The sequence below is a fragment of the Schistocerca nitens genome, chromosome 4 (assembly GCF_023898315.1).
Source record: "Schistocerca nitens isolate TAMUIC-IGC-003100 chromosome 4, iqSchNite1.1, whole genome shotgun sequence".
NCBI lineage: Eukaryota > Metazoa > Arthropoda > Insecta > Orthoptera > Acrididae > Schistocerca > Schistocerca nitens.
In genome coordinates, this window is record NC_064617.1 from 972,951,015 (window position 1) to 972,964,979 (window position 13,965).

Genomic DNA, 13,965 nt, shown 5'->3' on the forward strand with positions numbered 1-13,965 from the left:
CAAGAATTTTTCCGCTTATTCTATTGTAGATGATACGTTCCAACAGCTTATAGACACAGTTCAGCAGAGCAATAGGGCGGTAGTTTTGGGGCATGTCATTAGGTTTGCCTGGCTTTAATATCGCTATAATCTTTGCTCGTTTAAGCTGGTGTGGGATATTACCCAATTCTAAAATATCTGTTAAGAAGTTTGCGAGCCATGTTCTAGTATATTTTCCACAGTGAAGTAGGAATTCCGGGTGGATGCCATCGAAGCCGGGAGCCTTGCCATTTTTTATTTTTGACAAGGCTGCTGCAACTTCTTCCGCTGTGATAGGCTGGGAAAATTCGGAGGTAGGCGATGCCCTTTGTTTTAAGGATCTTAATTCACGTTTGACGGTCGTGGTGTGTGTTCTGTCCCTTGGTGCTCTTGAGGTTCTAACTATGTGTGCGGCCACATTGTTAGGGGTTATCGGGTGGGTGTCTTTTATTTTACGTTTACTGCCTCCCAGGTTACGGAGTAGGGTCCATGCTTGCCTACTGGATTTAGTGAAATCACGGTGATGACAAAGATGGCCGTCCGTTTGTAGTCAACAGTGGGCAGGTACAGAAAAGTAACGGTGAAATTCGTGAAAACCGAAGTTTCACATATCAGGAGCCGGACAATTTTTCGCAGACTTCGTGGAGTGATTTGCATGAGATCGTGACAAAACAGTATTAGGATGTCACAAGTTCTGTGCATAATGAGTGCCAGTGCAGAAACAAACCAGCAACCAACTGTGTGGTGCGATACCGGTTCGCCTGACAAATATACAGTGTGCCCATTTATCTTGCTCATCTAAAATAGCTTTTCTTGGTGCGTTAAAAGGAAAAATTGTTTCAACCAATATTTTTTAACGTCACTGGGTAGTTCTTGCTGGTGGTATACGTTGTATGTATCCCCACAGATGTAGGAGATATGTGCTAGAGGCTGAATTTTTTAAATGTAACCATGTACATTTTATTCAAGAATAAATTTACCCTCTCCAAGAGCTATTCAAAAGTATATCAGACTTTACGATTTTTGTCAATAAAACGTAGATGTGCAAGCGCTAAAGAGTACACAGCTTGTGAAGAAACCTTGCTGTTTCCTGTCTTGACTGTACACATTACGTACCCAGTGTAGCGTTGCAGTAGAGGTGTGGGTTTTGTTTGTGACTTCCGAACCATGTAAACACAGGTACTCATCTCTCTCGCCCCCCCCCCCCCCCCCACCCAACACCTCATTTGTTATTGCTTTAGCGTACAGTACACTACATAGCAGCGCAGGAAATTTTTATCCGTGTAAAGGTGTATGATGTACGCATAACGATAACATAGAAATGCTGCTGATCCACGGAGAAAGTACGTTGACAGCAAATAATTTAGTAACTTGCATTTTTTTGTTCAGTACTATTAGAGAATATCGTGATTATTATGTTATTATGTCTATCTTGTACTCTGCAGTACATATCTATACTGTATCTTGTACTCTACAGTACATATCTGTACTGTAATTTGGTGTAGGCGGGCGTAATTCTGTTCGTGAACAGCTACTGTAGAGCAGGCTATTACCTGACAATCCGTCGCTTGCTCGCTGGATGTTTCGTCACCTCATTTCTCGTCCACTTGAAACAGGAAGTTCATATGCGATCCCTCGAAACCGTCGTAGAACACGAACAGACGCAGCTGCTCAAGTCGCTGTATTCACTTGCCGCCGTGAATCCTCAAGTCGCCACACGACGAATTCAACATGAAGTTGGCGTCTCGAAAACAAGAACACATCGCGTTCTGCAACGTTATAAATTCTGTCCTTACGATGTTCATTTACACCAAGAACTTCACAGAAATGACTTTAACAATAGCGTACAATTTTTCCAGTGGGCAACAACCTAAAAATCCCAATTTCTTCTCAGATGTTCTTTTCATCGACGAGGCGTCATTCTCCAACAGAGGAATTTATCAATATGAGAAATATGCCTTATTGGTCCATCAACAATCCATGATGACACCGACAGGTCCATGGAACTTTAATTTTTGGTGCGTAATTATTGGAGATACCTTTATTGGACCTTTCTTTGTAAGTGTCAACCAAAATGGTAGACAATATGACCGATTTTTAAGACACGCTCTTCTCGTTCTTTTAGACGCCGTACCTCTGAATCAGGGGATGGTCATGTGGTGTCAGCATGATGGATGGCCTGCACATAACGCCTTACGAGCGCTAATTCTCGACCATAAATACCCTGGTAGGTGGACTGGACATGGTGGGCCAGTTAGTTGGCGTGCCCGATCTCCGGACCTCACATCGCTGAATTTTTGTCTATGAGGAGCAGTCGAAGATGCTGTCTACTAAAATGTTCCCACAACGCCAGAGGACATGGAGCGACGCATTATTGGTGCTTGTACAGCACGATGTAGGGCGTCCTTCATCCACATAATGGCCCTGCGTATGAATCCCAGTGGTCACCATTCTGAGCATGGGGCGGAAACGCTCTGTTTTTCACGTGGCAGTATCACGGTAAGAGTTACTACAAAGGGCCGTGTTACTTCTGCCAAATGACTCGGGGTTCCAAAAATTTACTTTATTGTCGTATCTTGCATTTGCGGTGGTTTTCCTCTAGTTTGCATCCAATGCCGAAAAGTATTAAACTGTAAACACAGAAAGTGTTCGGACTTATCCGAATGTTACCTCCCTGACAACTAAATAACAAATACAAATTTCATACAGACCGTGCTCTTTCTCGTGTAAGATCACTGTAGGTATCTATTATAAAGTGGCAACATTAGAGTCTTTGGTGATTAGCACGGTTTTTCGATAATTTTGTGTTTTATTTTTTAAGAAAATGTAGTTCGTTTCTTGCTTCCTCCCTTTCCCATTTAAGTAATATGAGAACCCTTCAACAATCCATCCCACTCCTCCCTTATGATTTTGGCTCCAACAGCCTCATTTCTTCAGATTAGGCATCCTTGAGTCTCTTCTGTTATTTGAGGTTAGAGAACACGCATCATTATGCATCAGGAAATTTTCATCATAATCATTGATGTTTGGCGTACACTTTCGGCCATTGTGACCACTCTACATTCGTCTCTTTGTATGCGAGCAGATGTCCCCCCGACCCCTTCCCATCTCTCCCCCCTTTTCTGTGACACCCAGTGTCCTCAAGCCAACCACACCCAGAGAACGAGCGCAGGTGAGCAGATGGAGGAATGCTGCATCGTTGTTCCGGGTGGTTGCCATTCCTTTTCTCCGACCTGTTATGAAGTGCCTGTGTCGTGTGGATGACTGAAGAGTGTTTGTAGGGATATAGCGTTGGGTTTCGTTGTTACGGATAAAAGGAAGGAAGAGGGTGAAACTAGCTGTCGGTATATAGTCTACTTCTTTCGAACAGTAACAAGACTGCGCCGAACTGGACGTCTGCATCCGATGGGCGGGTCACTATCGACAGTGTGATATGCCCTCACTTGAGACGCTGTAGAGAGGTTGGAATGTAATCCAGGACATTGGTGCAAAGATTGGTGATCAGAAACTTCACGCCACCACCTGCCTCCCCCTGTCCGGTCAAATTCGGACAGTGAAAATTTTCCACTACCAGGATTCGAACGGGCATACTTCCGAGTCGAGCGCCACCGCACAAGCATCCGTTAGCGATTTCGCCAACGGAGGCGGGTCCAATGTGCTCAGCCGGCACTGTTCCTCACGCCCAAAAACGGAGCTGAACAGACCACAGACGTTGCTACCTTTGGATCACGGGCTCCCGGGTTCGATTCCCGGCCGCGTGGGGGATTTTCTCTGCCTGGGGACTGGGTGTTTGTGGTATCCTCATTATTCATGAAAGATTGGACTGTGTACAGATTGGGAATGTGTACGGGCGTTGGTGAGCGTGCAGTTGAACGCCCCACAAACCAAACTTCAACATCATCACCGTCATCATCATCATGTAGCTGTGTGCACTGGTCGGTGACCGCGGGCTGTGGCGTGTTGCAGGGAGGGTCGGGGAGCGCAGCTCGGGGCCCGGCGCCACGCAAGAGCAGGGACTCCGACTGCTGCAGCATCAACTTCCTCAAGTACGTCCTACACATCTTCAACGTCGTCTTCCTGGTGAGTACGACAGCAGTGTTGGAGGCGATAAGTTGTGTTGTGTGTGTGTGTGTGCGTGTGTGTGTGTGTGTGTGTGTGTATGTATAAACTCTCTTATTAGGCGCTAAGACATCACCACATGCTCTCATAAACTGGAGGTCTCCCGTTCAATACCGAACCATATTGCGCAGTGGTCAAGACACTTGACTATGTATATGCTACACTCTGCTATATTTGCAATATGTCGATGCTGGGAGTTCAAACATCGATGTTTCAGTATCGATACTGAAGTCTTTAAAACATCTTAACAAAAATAATTGATAGAATTAGAAGAAGAATCAGCCTTGGTCGTATTTTTTTTTTAATTTTTTTTTTTTTTATTATCCGCAAAATCGATTTTCGGTCACTTAGTGACCATCCTCTGTGCTAGAAGTTAAACATTTTCACATAACGATCAGAGAGTATAAAACAGAAAATCACAACTACATCTGCATATGAACATAACAGTTGGTAGGAATATACAATTTAAATTGGTAGGCACTGGTGTCAACAAGCTTAGAGCGATCACATAAACTGAGGCCGCTGTTTACATACACCTGTTCAGCAGACCTCGGTGTGACAGGGCTTGGAACGCCCTCCATGTGACATGTGTCAAGTGAAGACTTAATATTACTGGTTTTGCAAGATATTAACACAAAATAACTCTTGTGCATTTGTGAATCATGAAGTAATTCAAATTTAAAATCTACGTAAAACACATAGCAGACGAAGGGGGAAGTAAACCTCTAAAATACATTGCCGTATTGTTTTTTAAAAAACCAACTTGCAAAACATAAAACAGATCGATAATGAGTTGTCAGAGTGCAGGACAAGTAAAAGAGAAAATGGGAATGAAAAAGAATAATATATGAATAACATGAAAAGAGGTATAACACAGGTTTTTTTAAAAAAAACATAATACCCACCATCTGGCGTGGGAAGTTAGTACAACGTTCGTGATTTACGTAAAATGTTACTTTAAGACTAAGGAGTCAAATATATAAAAAATTTTAGTAGTACGAAAATGCCATTACGTAATAATTAAAATGCCGTGAAACACAATGTTCATTACAAAAAAGTTTGTAGGTGTGGATAAACAACTTTGTTATCATATTTAACCAACATGATGATGTACCTCTCGTTTGTCCCTTTGGACAGGCTACCATTATTATAACAATGTTTATACGCTTCCGCATAAGCACTGGGACAGAACCCATGCATACATGACATCAAATATACACGGTTGCTTACTGTAAAACATAGCACCCACCATTTGGCGTGGGAAGTTAGAAGTATATCGTTCTTGATTTACGTAAATATTAAGTTAAAACTGAGAAGTCAAATATATAAAAAAAGTAATAGTACGAAAAATGCCACTAAGTAACAATTCAAATGCCATTAAAAATATTCATTACAACAACAAAAAAGGTTTGACGACCAAGGCTGATTAGCCGGCCGGAGTGGCCGAGCGGTTCTAGGCGCTACAGTCTGGAACCGCGGACCGCTACGGTCGCAGGTTCGAATCCTTCCTCGGCCATGGATGTGTGTGATGTCCTTAGGTTAGTTAGGTTTAAGTAGTCCTAAGTTCTAGGGGACTGATGACCTCAGCAGTTAAGTCCCATAGTGCTCAGAGCCATTTGAACCATTTTTGAACCAAGGCTGATTCTCCTTCCAATTCTATCCACTATTTGGTCGTGGTGCACAGAACACTCCATGGAGTCGCCAATCAATAAAAATAATTGACGTCTGATGTTCGCAAAAAAATAATAAAAATAAACAATTCAAATATCTTGAAGAACGGATTAGCTTGGAATACTTCGAGAGAAAGGCAATGCAATCTAGAAGTAGTACAGTGAATTGGCCTCTCACTCATCAAAAACACATAGAACAAAAAGTCCCTCTCATGGAAGGTAGCAATAAGACAGTGTAACACAATAATACTACGCAACAATTTGTGAAAATAACGCGAGTGTTGTGTAATAGAACGTGCTGATCCCCGTTTTGCAATCAGAAATTTTGTAGAACGTCTGCATTTAAAGTTATAGCTGAAAGTCGCATAACGTTAAAAGCCTGTATGTGGTAACAGCTGCATCAACGAGCTATGTTTGACGTACGATTGTGTTAGTGTGTGTGCATATGTGTATGTTCTCAAGGTTGCTCTAATTTATGCGTCTGTGGAAAGATAAGTGTGCTGTTCTAACTAATCCCCTACAACTTCTAACTTGTCCACGAGTTACAACATGCAGGCAGGTTTCAACATGTTTTATAAAATCAGTTCCAGAGCAATTTGACTTATTCGACCATCAGTCTGATTCAGAGCGCGGCTCCCTCGGTCGAAGGTTCGAGTCCTCCCTCGGGTATGTTAGATTAAGTTAGATTAGATAGAGTGTGAGCTTAGGGTCCCATAAGACCTTACCACAAATGTCCAAAATTTTATGATTCAAAAATTCAGATGGCTCCAAGCACTATGGGACTTAACATCTGAGGTCATCAGTCCCCTACACTTAGAACTACTTAAACCTAACTAAACTAAAGACATCACACACATCCATGCTCGAGGCAGGATTCGAACCTGCGACCGTACCAGCAGCGCGGTTCCGGACTGAAGCGCCTAGAACCGCTCGGCCACAGCGGCTGGCAAATTTTCTGATTCAGAGGTGACTAGGGAATAGTTCGTGCTAATTTGGTTCTGTGTTTTATTAATCAACAATCGCAGTAACACGCATTTAAGTGATTCAGTATATTATGACTCAGTAAACGAAAGATGAATAGGCCCAGTTGAGTGAATTGTCCGGACTGCTTTTGCAACATTTGTGGCAAGTATACGATGTCCGACCAGCACAAGAGCTGCATGACCAGAAAGCTATGTATACTTGACAAACTTTACTTCCGATGTGAAATCGGAGAGCAAACAAAATCCTGGGCTCCTCATCTCTGTTGCACCGTCTGTTGTTCTGGCCTAACCCAGTTGTTAAACGGTACGCGCAATCAAAAATGCCTTTTGCTGTTGCCATGATTTGGTGGGAGCAGGAAGATCAGCACTGGGATTGATACACTCCTGGAAATTGAAATAAGAACACCGTGAATTCATTGTCCCAGGAAGGGGAAACTTTATTGACACATTCCTGGGGTCAGATACATCACATGATCACACTGACAGAACCACAGGCACATAGACACAGGCAACAGAGCATGCACAATGCCGGCACTAGTACAGTGTATATCCACCTTTCGCAGCAATGCAGGCGGCTATTCTCCCATGGTGACGATCGTAGAGATGCCTGTGGAACGGCTTGCCATGCCATTTCCACCTGGCGCCTCAGTTGGACCAGCGTTCGTGCTGGACGTGCAGACCGCGTGAGACGACGCTTCATCCAGTCCCAAACATGCTCAATGGCGGACAGATCCGGAGATCTTGCTGGCCAGGGTAGTTGCCTTACACCTTCTAGAGCACGTTGGGTGGCACGGGATACATGCGGACGTGCATTGTCCTGTTGGAACAGCAAGTTCCCTTGCCGGTCTAGGAATGGTAGAACGATGGGTTCGATGACGGTTTGGATGTACCGTGCACTATTCAGTGTCCCCTCGACGATCACCAGTGGTGTACGGCCAGTGTAGGAGATCGCTCCCCACACCATGATGCCGGGTGTTGGCCCTGTGTGCCTCGGTCGTATGCAGTCCTGATTGTGGCGCTCACCTGCACGGCGCCAAACACGCATACGACCATCATTGGCACCAAGGCAGAAGCGACTCTCATCGCTGAAGACGACACGTCTCCATTCGTCCCTCCATTCACGCCTGTCGCGACACCACTGGAGGCGGGCTGCACGATGTTGGGGCGTGAGCGGAAGACGGCCTAACGGTGTGCGGGACCGTAGCCCAGCTTCATGGAGACGGTTGCGAATGGTCCTCGCCGATACCCCAGGAGCAACTGTGTCCCTAATTTGCTGGGAAGTGGCGGTGCGGTCCCCTACGGCACTGCGTAGGATCCTACGGTCTTGGCGTGCATCCGTGCGTCGCTGCGGTCCGGTCCCAGGTCGACGGGCACGTGCACCTTCCGCCGACCACTGGCGACAACATCGATGTACTGTGGAGACCTCACGCCCCACGTGTTGAGCAATTCGGCGGTACGTCCACCCGGCCTCCCGCATGCCCACTATACGCCCTCGCTCAAAGTCCGTCAACTGCACATACGGTTCACGTCCACGCTGTCGCGGCGTGCTACCAGTGTTAAAGACTGCGATGGAGCTCCGTATGCCACGGCAAACTGGCTGACACTGACGGCGGCGGTGCACAAATGCTGCGCAGCTAGCGCCATTCGACGGCCAACACCCCGGTTCCTGGTGTGTCCGCTGTGCCGTGCATGTGATCATTGCTTGTACAGCCCTCTCGCAGTGTCCGGAGCAAGTATGGTGGGTCTGACACACCGGTGTCAATGTGTTCTTTTTTCCATTTCCAGGAGTGTATTTCTGTTTGACCAACATATCCAGGTACAGCAAGAAGAACAAGTCAAAAATCGTGGTCCAGATTGTCAGTCTGCTCCAAAGTCTGTGGAGCATGGTACAGATTACCCAGTACCAATACCTCCTTCATCCAATGCAATGAACAACGAAGAAAGTGATACAGAAGGTAATGTTAGTGACATCGGAGCTATGGAATACACGAATGATCCCGAGAATGACATTAAAAAACCATATTTGATCAGCTAATCCGAACTCTATCACCTGGTTTCGATTTGTTCCTGTCGAAAGAAAAGTCCGATCTGTTGGATTAAAAATAATACAATAAATCCATTAACATGGTCAGATGTCAAGATTTTTAGCAAACAAAGTGTCATACATGGCATAATATTTGAATAAGCGTTTTTAAACACTATTCGTCCGCTTTGAAGAGCCTCAGTCACTGGCATTATCGCTGGTAATTTTCGTTAACAAAAATCAGGATTTTCTTAAGTATTCAGATTTTTTTCTTTCACATTTAATATTTTCGCTATTTGCCTAACATTATTTCCTAACGCTTTGCGTTGATCGTATGGGGATGTAATTTCCGATAGCTAAATCACAGGTAGCTCCGTATTCGTAAAGGTAATACGAAAAGAGGTAGGCTACTTCGCATATGCTAATGAAGTATACTTACCTTTTACGTATCGAAGTAATTTTGGTTAAAAAAATAACTTGAAACTACCAATAGTATGACATTCGATACGTTTTGTGTCTCTCTGTTAAACTTAGTTACGGGGTATGGCCATTTCTCAAACTCAACGGGCCAGTCACATAAAAAATGGCAATTTTATTAACTTGCCCCCTCTCTGACAACTTTTCTCTGACGTCCATTTACAGGGCTGACATGGTAGGAACGTTGTTTTTAATACATAATATCGCAGCAAAGGCACACAGCTGTAAGTTTCGAACAAATCCTCTCCTGTAACAGGTTACACACACAGACAGACAGACAGACACACACACACACACACACACACACACACACACACACACTGTAGTAGCTACAGATACGTACAAAAGTCCTTAATACCATAGAATGGAACGTATTGTCCCGGAAATCAAATAAAACCAGCCTGCGTACTCCGGTTTCGACGAAGATGATCGGAAGGCTTTCGTTGGTTCTAAGGCACATACCTGAACTAGAAATCCCGTCACAAACATTCGTAGTATCTCAAACAGCCCCACTGATCACTCGATCTGAGAACGAAAAGTTCCAACCAAAGCCGGCCGGTTTGGCCGAGCGGTTCTAGGCGCTTCAGTCTGGAACCGCGCGACCGCTACGGTCGCTGGTTCGAATCCTGCCTCGGGCATGGATGTGTGTGATGCCCTTAGGTTATTTAGTTTTAAGTAGTTCTAAGCTCTAGGGGACTGATGACCTCAGATGTTAAGTCCCATAGTGCTCAGAGCCATTTTCCAACCAAACTGTAGAAGAATATCACTGGCAAACAAAGGCACGTATTTATTACATACGATGGGCTATGTATTAACAGTCTGAAGCGCAAGTTAAACGAACTGACCATATCCGCTAGAAATCCACCTTGCTTTGTGGATTATGACCGTATCTAATGGAAAGAACATGATGGTTTCCGATTTCAAGATTAGTGTAAATTGCTAGAGTGATTACACAGTTTAAATATTTAGGGACAATGCTAACAGTCGGTATGAAACCAGTGGCGAATGGTAAACTAGATTCGTTGGAAGGATTCTGGGTAACTAACTGCACCTAGGCATACAAGCCGCCATACGATCTAGTGTAGAGAACTGTTTCAGCGTTTGAGGTACTCATGAAGAAAGAATGGCAGCAGACGTTGTGTATTCCATGACGCGCTGCGCTATGTTGTTCTTAGGAAACCTTGTTGGATACATTTAAAGAACCTCATGTATTCGAAGAGCACTCTGCGACCATTATGCTGCGACCACTGAAAATCTTGCTAAGGTATCGTGAGTGTAAAGTAAGGGAGATCACGGCTCGAAATGGATCATTTTCCCTCTCTGAATCCTCGAATGGATTAGTACACAAACTTTCACCAGCTGCGACTGTAGTGGACTGTTAAGGCAGCCAGTCCACAGTGAAGTAGCCGAAAGGGCACGCGTCAACTCACGCCGTCTGGCGTTAAGTCTGGAACAGGATTCGTAATGAATGTGATAAAGAAAAGAACGTAGCTACTAGAACACTTAACTTTTATATTGTCCTTTGGTATACAGCATTCTTGATGATACAAGTGAGACTCTATCTTGAGGTACATGCAACGTTACAAATGGTTAATGGCGCCTTGCTAGGCCGTAGCCATTAACTTAGCTGAAGGCTATTCTAACTGTCTCTCGGCAAATGAGAGAAAGGCTTCGTCAGTGTAGTCGCTAGCAACGTCGTCGTACAACTGGGGCGAGTGCTAGTAAGTCTCTCGAGACCTGCCGTGTGGTGGCGCTCGATCTGCGATCCTGACAGTGGCGACACGCGAGTCCGACATGTCCTAATGGACCGCGGCCGATTTAAGCTACCACCTAGCAAGTGTGGTGTCTGGCGGTGACACCACAGCGACATAGTCGAATATACGAACAGTGATCCAATACTGTCAAACGTTTTTTATTCCAGTCTTTGATCACAATATCAATTCTTTTGACGATGACCGGTTTCAGTCCGTAATGACCACCCTCAGATATTTTCTACACCATGTCCTAAAGTGATAAGGCCATAATGGCATCGTCAAAACATATAAATAGAGATCTATGTGACTATGCTGTGCTGACTATATTTTTATGTTTTGACGATGCCATTATCGCCTTGTCATTTTAGGACATGGTGTAGAAAAGATCTGAGGATCGTCATTACGGACTGAAACCGGTCATCGTCAAAAAGAGTTGATACTGTGACCAAAGACTGGAATAAAAAACATTTGAGAACACAAACTGACTAAAGGTGATAACAAGTACCCTGTGCCATGGGCTATATTATGAATTGCGGAGTATACATGCGAATGTAGAAGATTCTGAGACCTTTACTTCCCAATAACAGTGGCTGTGAAAAGGGAGTAAACATTATCTCAGAATCATAAATATAGAAAGATTCACAAGCTGCGACATCGTCGCGAAAAAACAATGACCCGTATATGTAATAAGTTACCATTAATTTACGTCTATTGTCTTTAACGACCATCGTCAGATCTGCAGCAAAAATGGGAAAAACATAAATACACTCGCAAACTGTATACAGCTTAAGAGTAATACATAGACTATAATGAAAAGTAGTACTGAAAAAATTTACATTTGTGCGCTTTAAATATGAAGAGGCATACCTGTTTCATTAAAACAAAGTCCTAATGTACTGCAGCCATAGTGGCATCGTCAAATGTTAAATGCGGAATCAGCACCAGCATCGTCAAATACATATAAATAACATCACATGCACGAGTCATGTTGTCAGTAGTACTACTGTTTAAAACAAGCTGCCGTACAGTTGCCACGAGATGTTTGTGTTGTGAGTTCACCAGATGTCGCTAATGTCGGCATACTCTAGTTCTCAATAATTAATTGAAACAGCGAAAATAAAGGGGGATACAATAGTTGAAGTTTGAAATAAGCTTATAACGTATAAAAGGCATTACAGTAATAAAAAGCAATAAAAAGAAGAACACGACAAAAGTAATATTGTTAAAAAGAGGCAGAGTTAAAAACAGCGGTTCACATGTGCTCTAGTGCCAATATTCTAGATAATGACGTATATCTTAAACATCGTTAATAGTGCACCGGGTAATATTAAACAACCATAAAACAAATCGCTTAAGGAGTCACAAATGAAAGAACACATACGGTAGTGCTGCACATAATCAGCGCCCCCTGTTAGCGCTGACGCCAGAATTCCGCACAGGCGGGAAGTGGTTGAAGGAACGCGGCCGCTACAGGGCCCCTCCTACCCTGCGGCACTCCGTTGCAGGAAAAGAATGATAGAATTCCGTAACAGTGGATAACCCATATTATCTGATTAATGTAGTCTATGAAATGAATAGAGAAGGAACAAGGACATACTAGAGTCATGTGTAAAGCGTATGAAAACGAAGTAAATATGTGATGCACTGAATACTAGGTGAACTTACCAACACACTATATATAACAGAGGCGTGCAGTGGTTAGATTAAAACATTGTCAAATAAAGCAAAGTAGGTATTAGGGATAAAGTGATTTTGCCAGTGAAGCAGTTTAGTTGGTTTCCTATTTTTTGCTTTATAAATTTCAAGCATATAATAATTCCAATGCCAAAGAAAGCAGGTGTTGACAGATGTGAAAATTACCGAACTATCAGTTTAATAAGTCACAGCTGCAAAATACTAACGCGAATTCTTTACAGGCGAATGGAAAACCTGGTAGAAGCGGACCTCGGGGAAGATCAGTTTGGATTCCGTAGAAAGGTTGGAACACGTGAGGCAATACTAACCTTACGACTTATCTTAGAAGAAAGATTAAGAAAAGGCAAACCTACGTTTCTAGCATTTGTAGACTTAGAGAAAGCTTTTGACAATGTTAACTGGAATACTCTCTTTTAAATTCTGAAGGTGGCAGGGGTAAAATACAGGGAGCGAAAGGCTATTTACAATTTGTACAGAAACCAAATGGCAGTTATAAGAGTCGAGGGCATGAAAGGGAAGCAGTGGTTGGGAAAGGAGTGAGACAGGGTTGTAGCCTCTCCCCGATGTTATTCAATCTGTATATTGAGCAAGCAGTAAAGGAAACAAAAGAAAAATTCGGAGTAGGTATTAAAATTCATGGAGAAGAAGTAAAAACTTTGAGGTTCGCCGATGACATTGTAATTCTGTCAGAGACAGCAAAGGACTTGGAAGAGGAGTTGAACGGAATGGACAGTGTCTTGAAAGGAGGATATAAGATGAACATCAACAAAAGCAAAATGAGGATAATGGAATGTAGTCAAATTAAATCGGGTGATGCTGAGGGGATTAGATTAGGAAATGAGACACTTAAAGTAGTAAAGGAGTTTTGCTATTTAGGGAGCAAAATAACTGATGATGGTCGAAGTAGAGAGGATATAAAATGTAGACTGGCAATGGCAAGGAAATCGTTTCTGAAGAAGAGAAATTTGTTAACATCGAGTATAGATTTAAGTGTCAGGAAGTCGTTTCTGAAAGTATTTGTATGGAGTGTAGCCATGTATGGAAGTGAAACGTGGACGATAACCAGTTTGGACAAGAAGAGAATAGAAGCTTTCGAAATGTGGTGCTACAGAAGAATGCTGAAGATAAGGTGGGTAGATCACGTAACTAATGAGGAGGTATTGAACAGGATTGGGGAGAAGAGAAGTTTGTGGCACAACTTGACTAGAAGAAGAGATCGGTTGGTA

The 13,965-nt window shown here is 43.5% G+C and overlaps 1 protein-coding gene across 2 annotated transcripts in view; it reads left to right on the plus strand.

The window, feature by feature from the left end:
• Positions 1-13,965, plus strand: part of LOC126253664 (CD151 antigen-like) — a 681,749-nt gene that overhangs the window by 566,507 nt on the left and 101,277 nt on the right. For both annotated transcript variants that reach the window (XM_049955182.1, XM_049955183.1), the window contains exon 2: positions 3,985-4,098. In XM_049955182.1, coding sequence (XP_049811139.1) covers positions 3,985-4,098 — 114 coding nt within the window. The remainder of the gene's footprint in view (positions 1-3,984; positions 4,099-13,965) is intronic.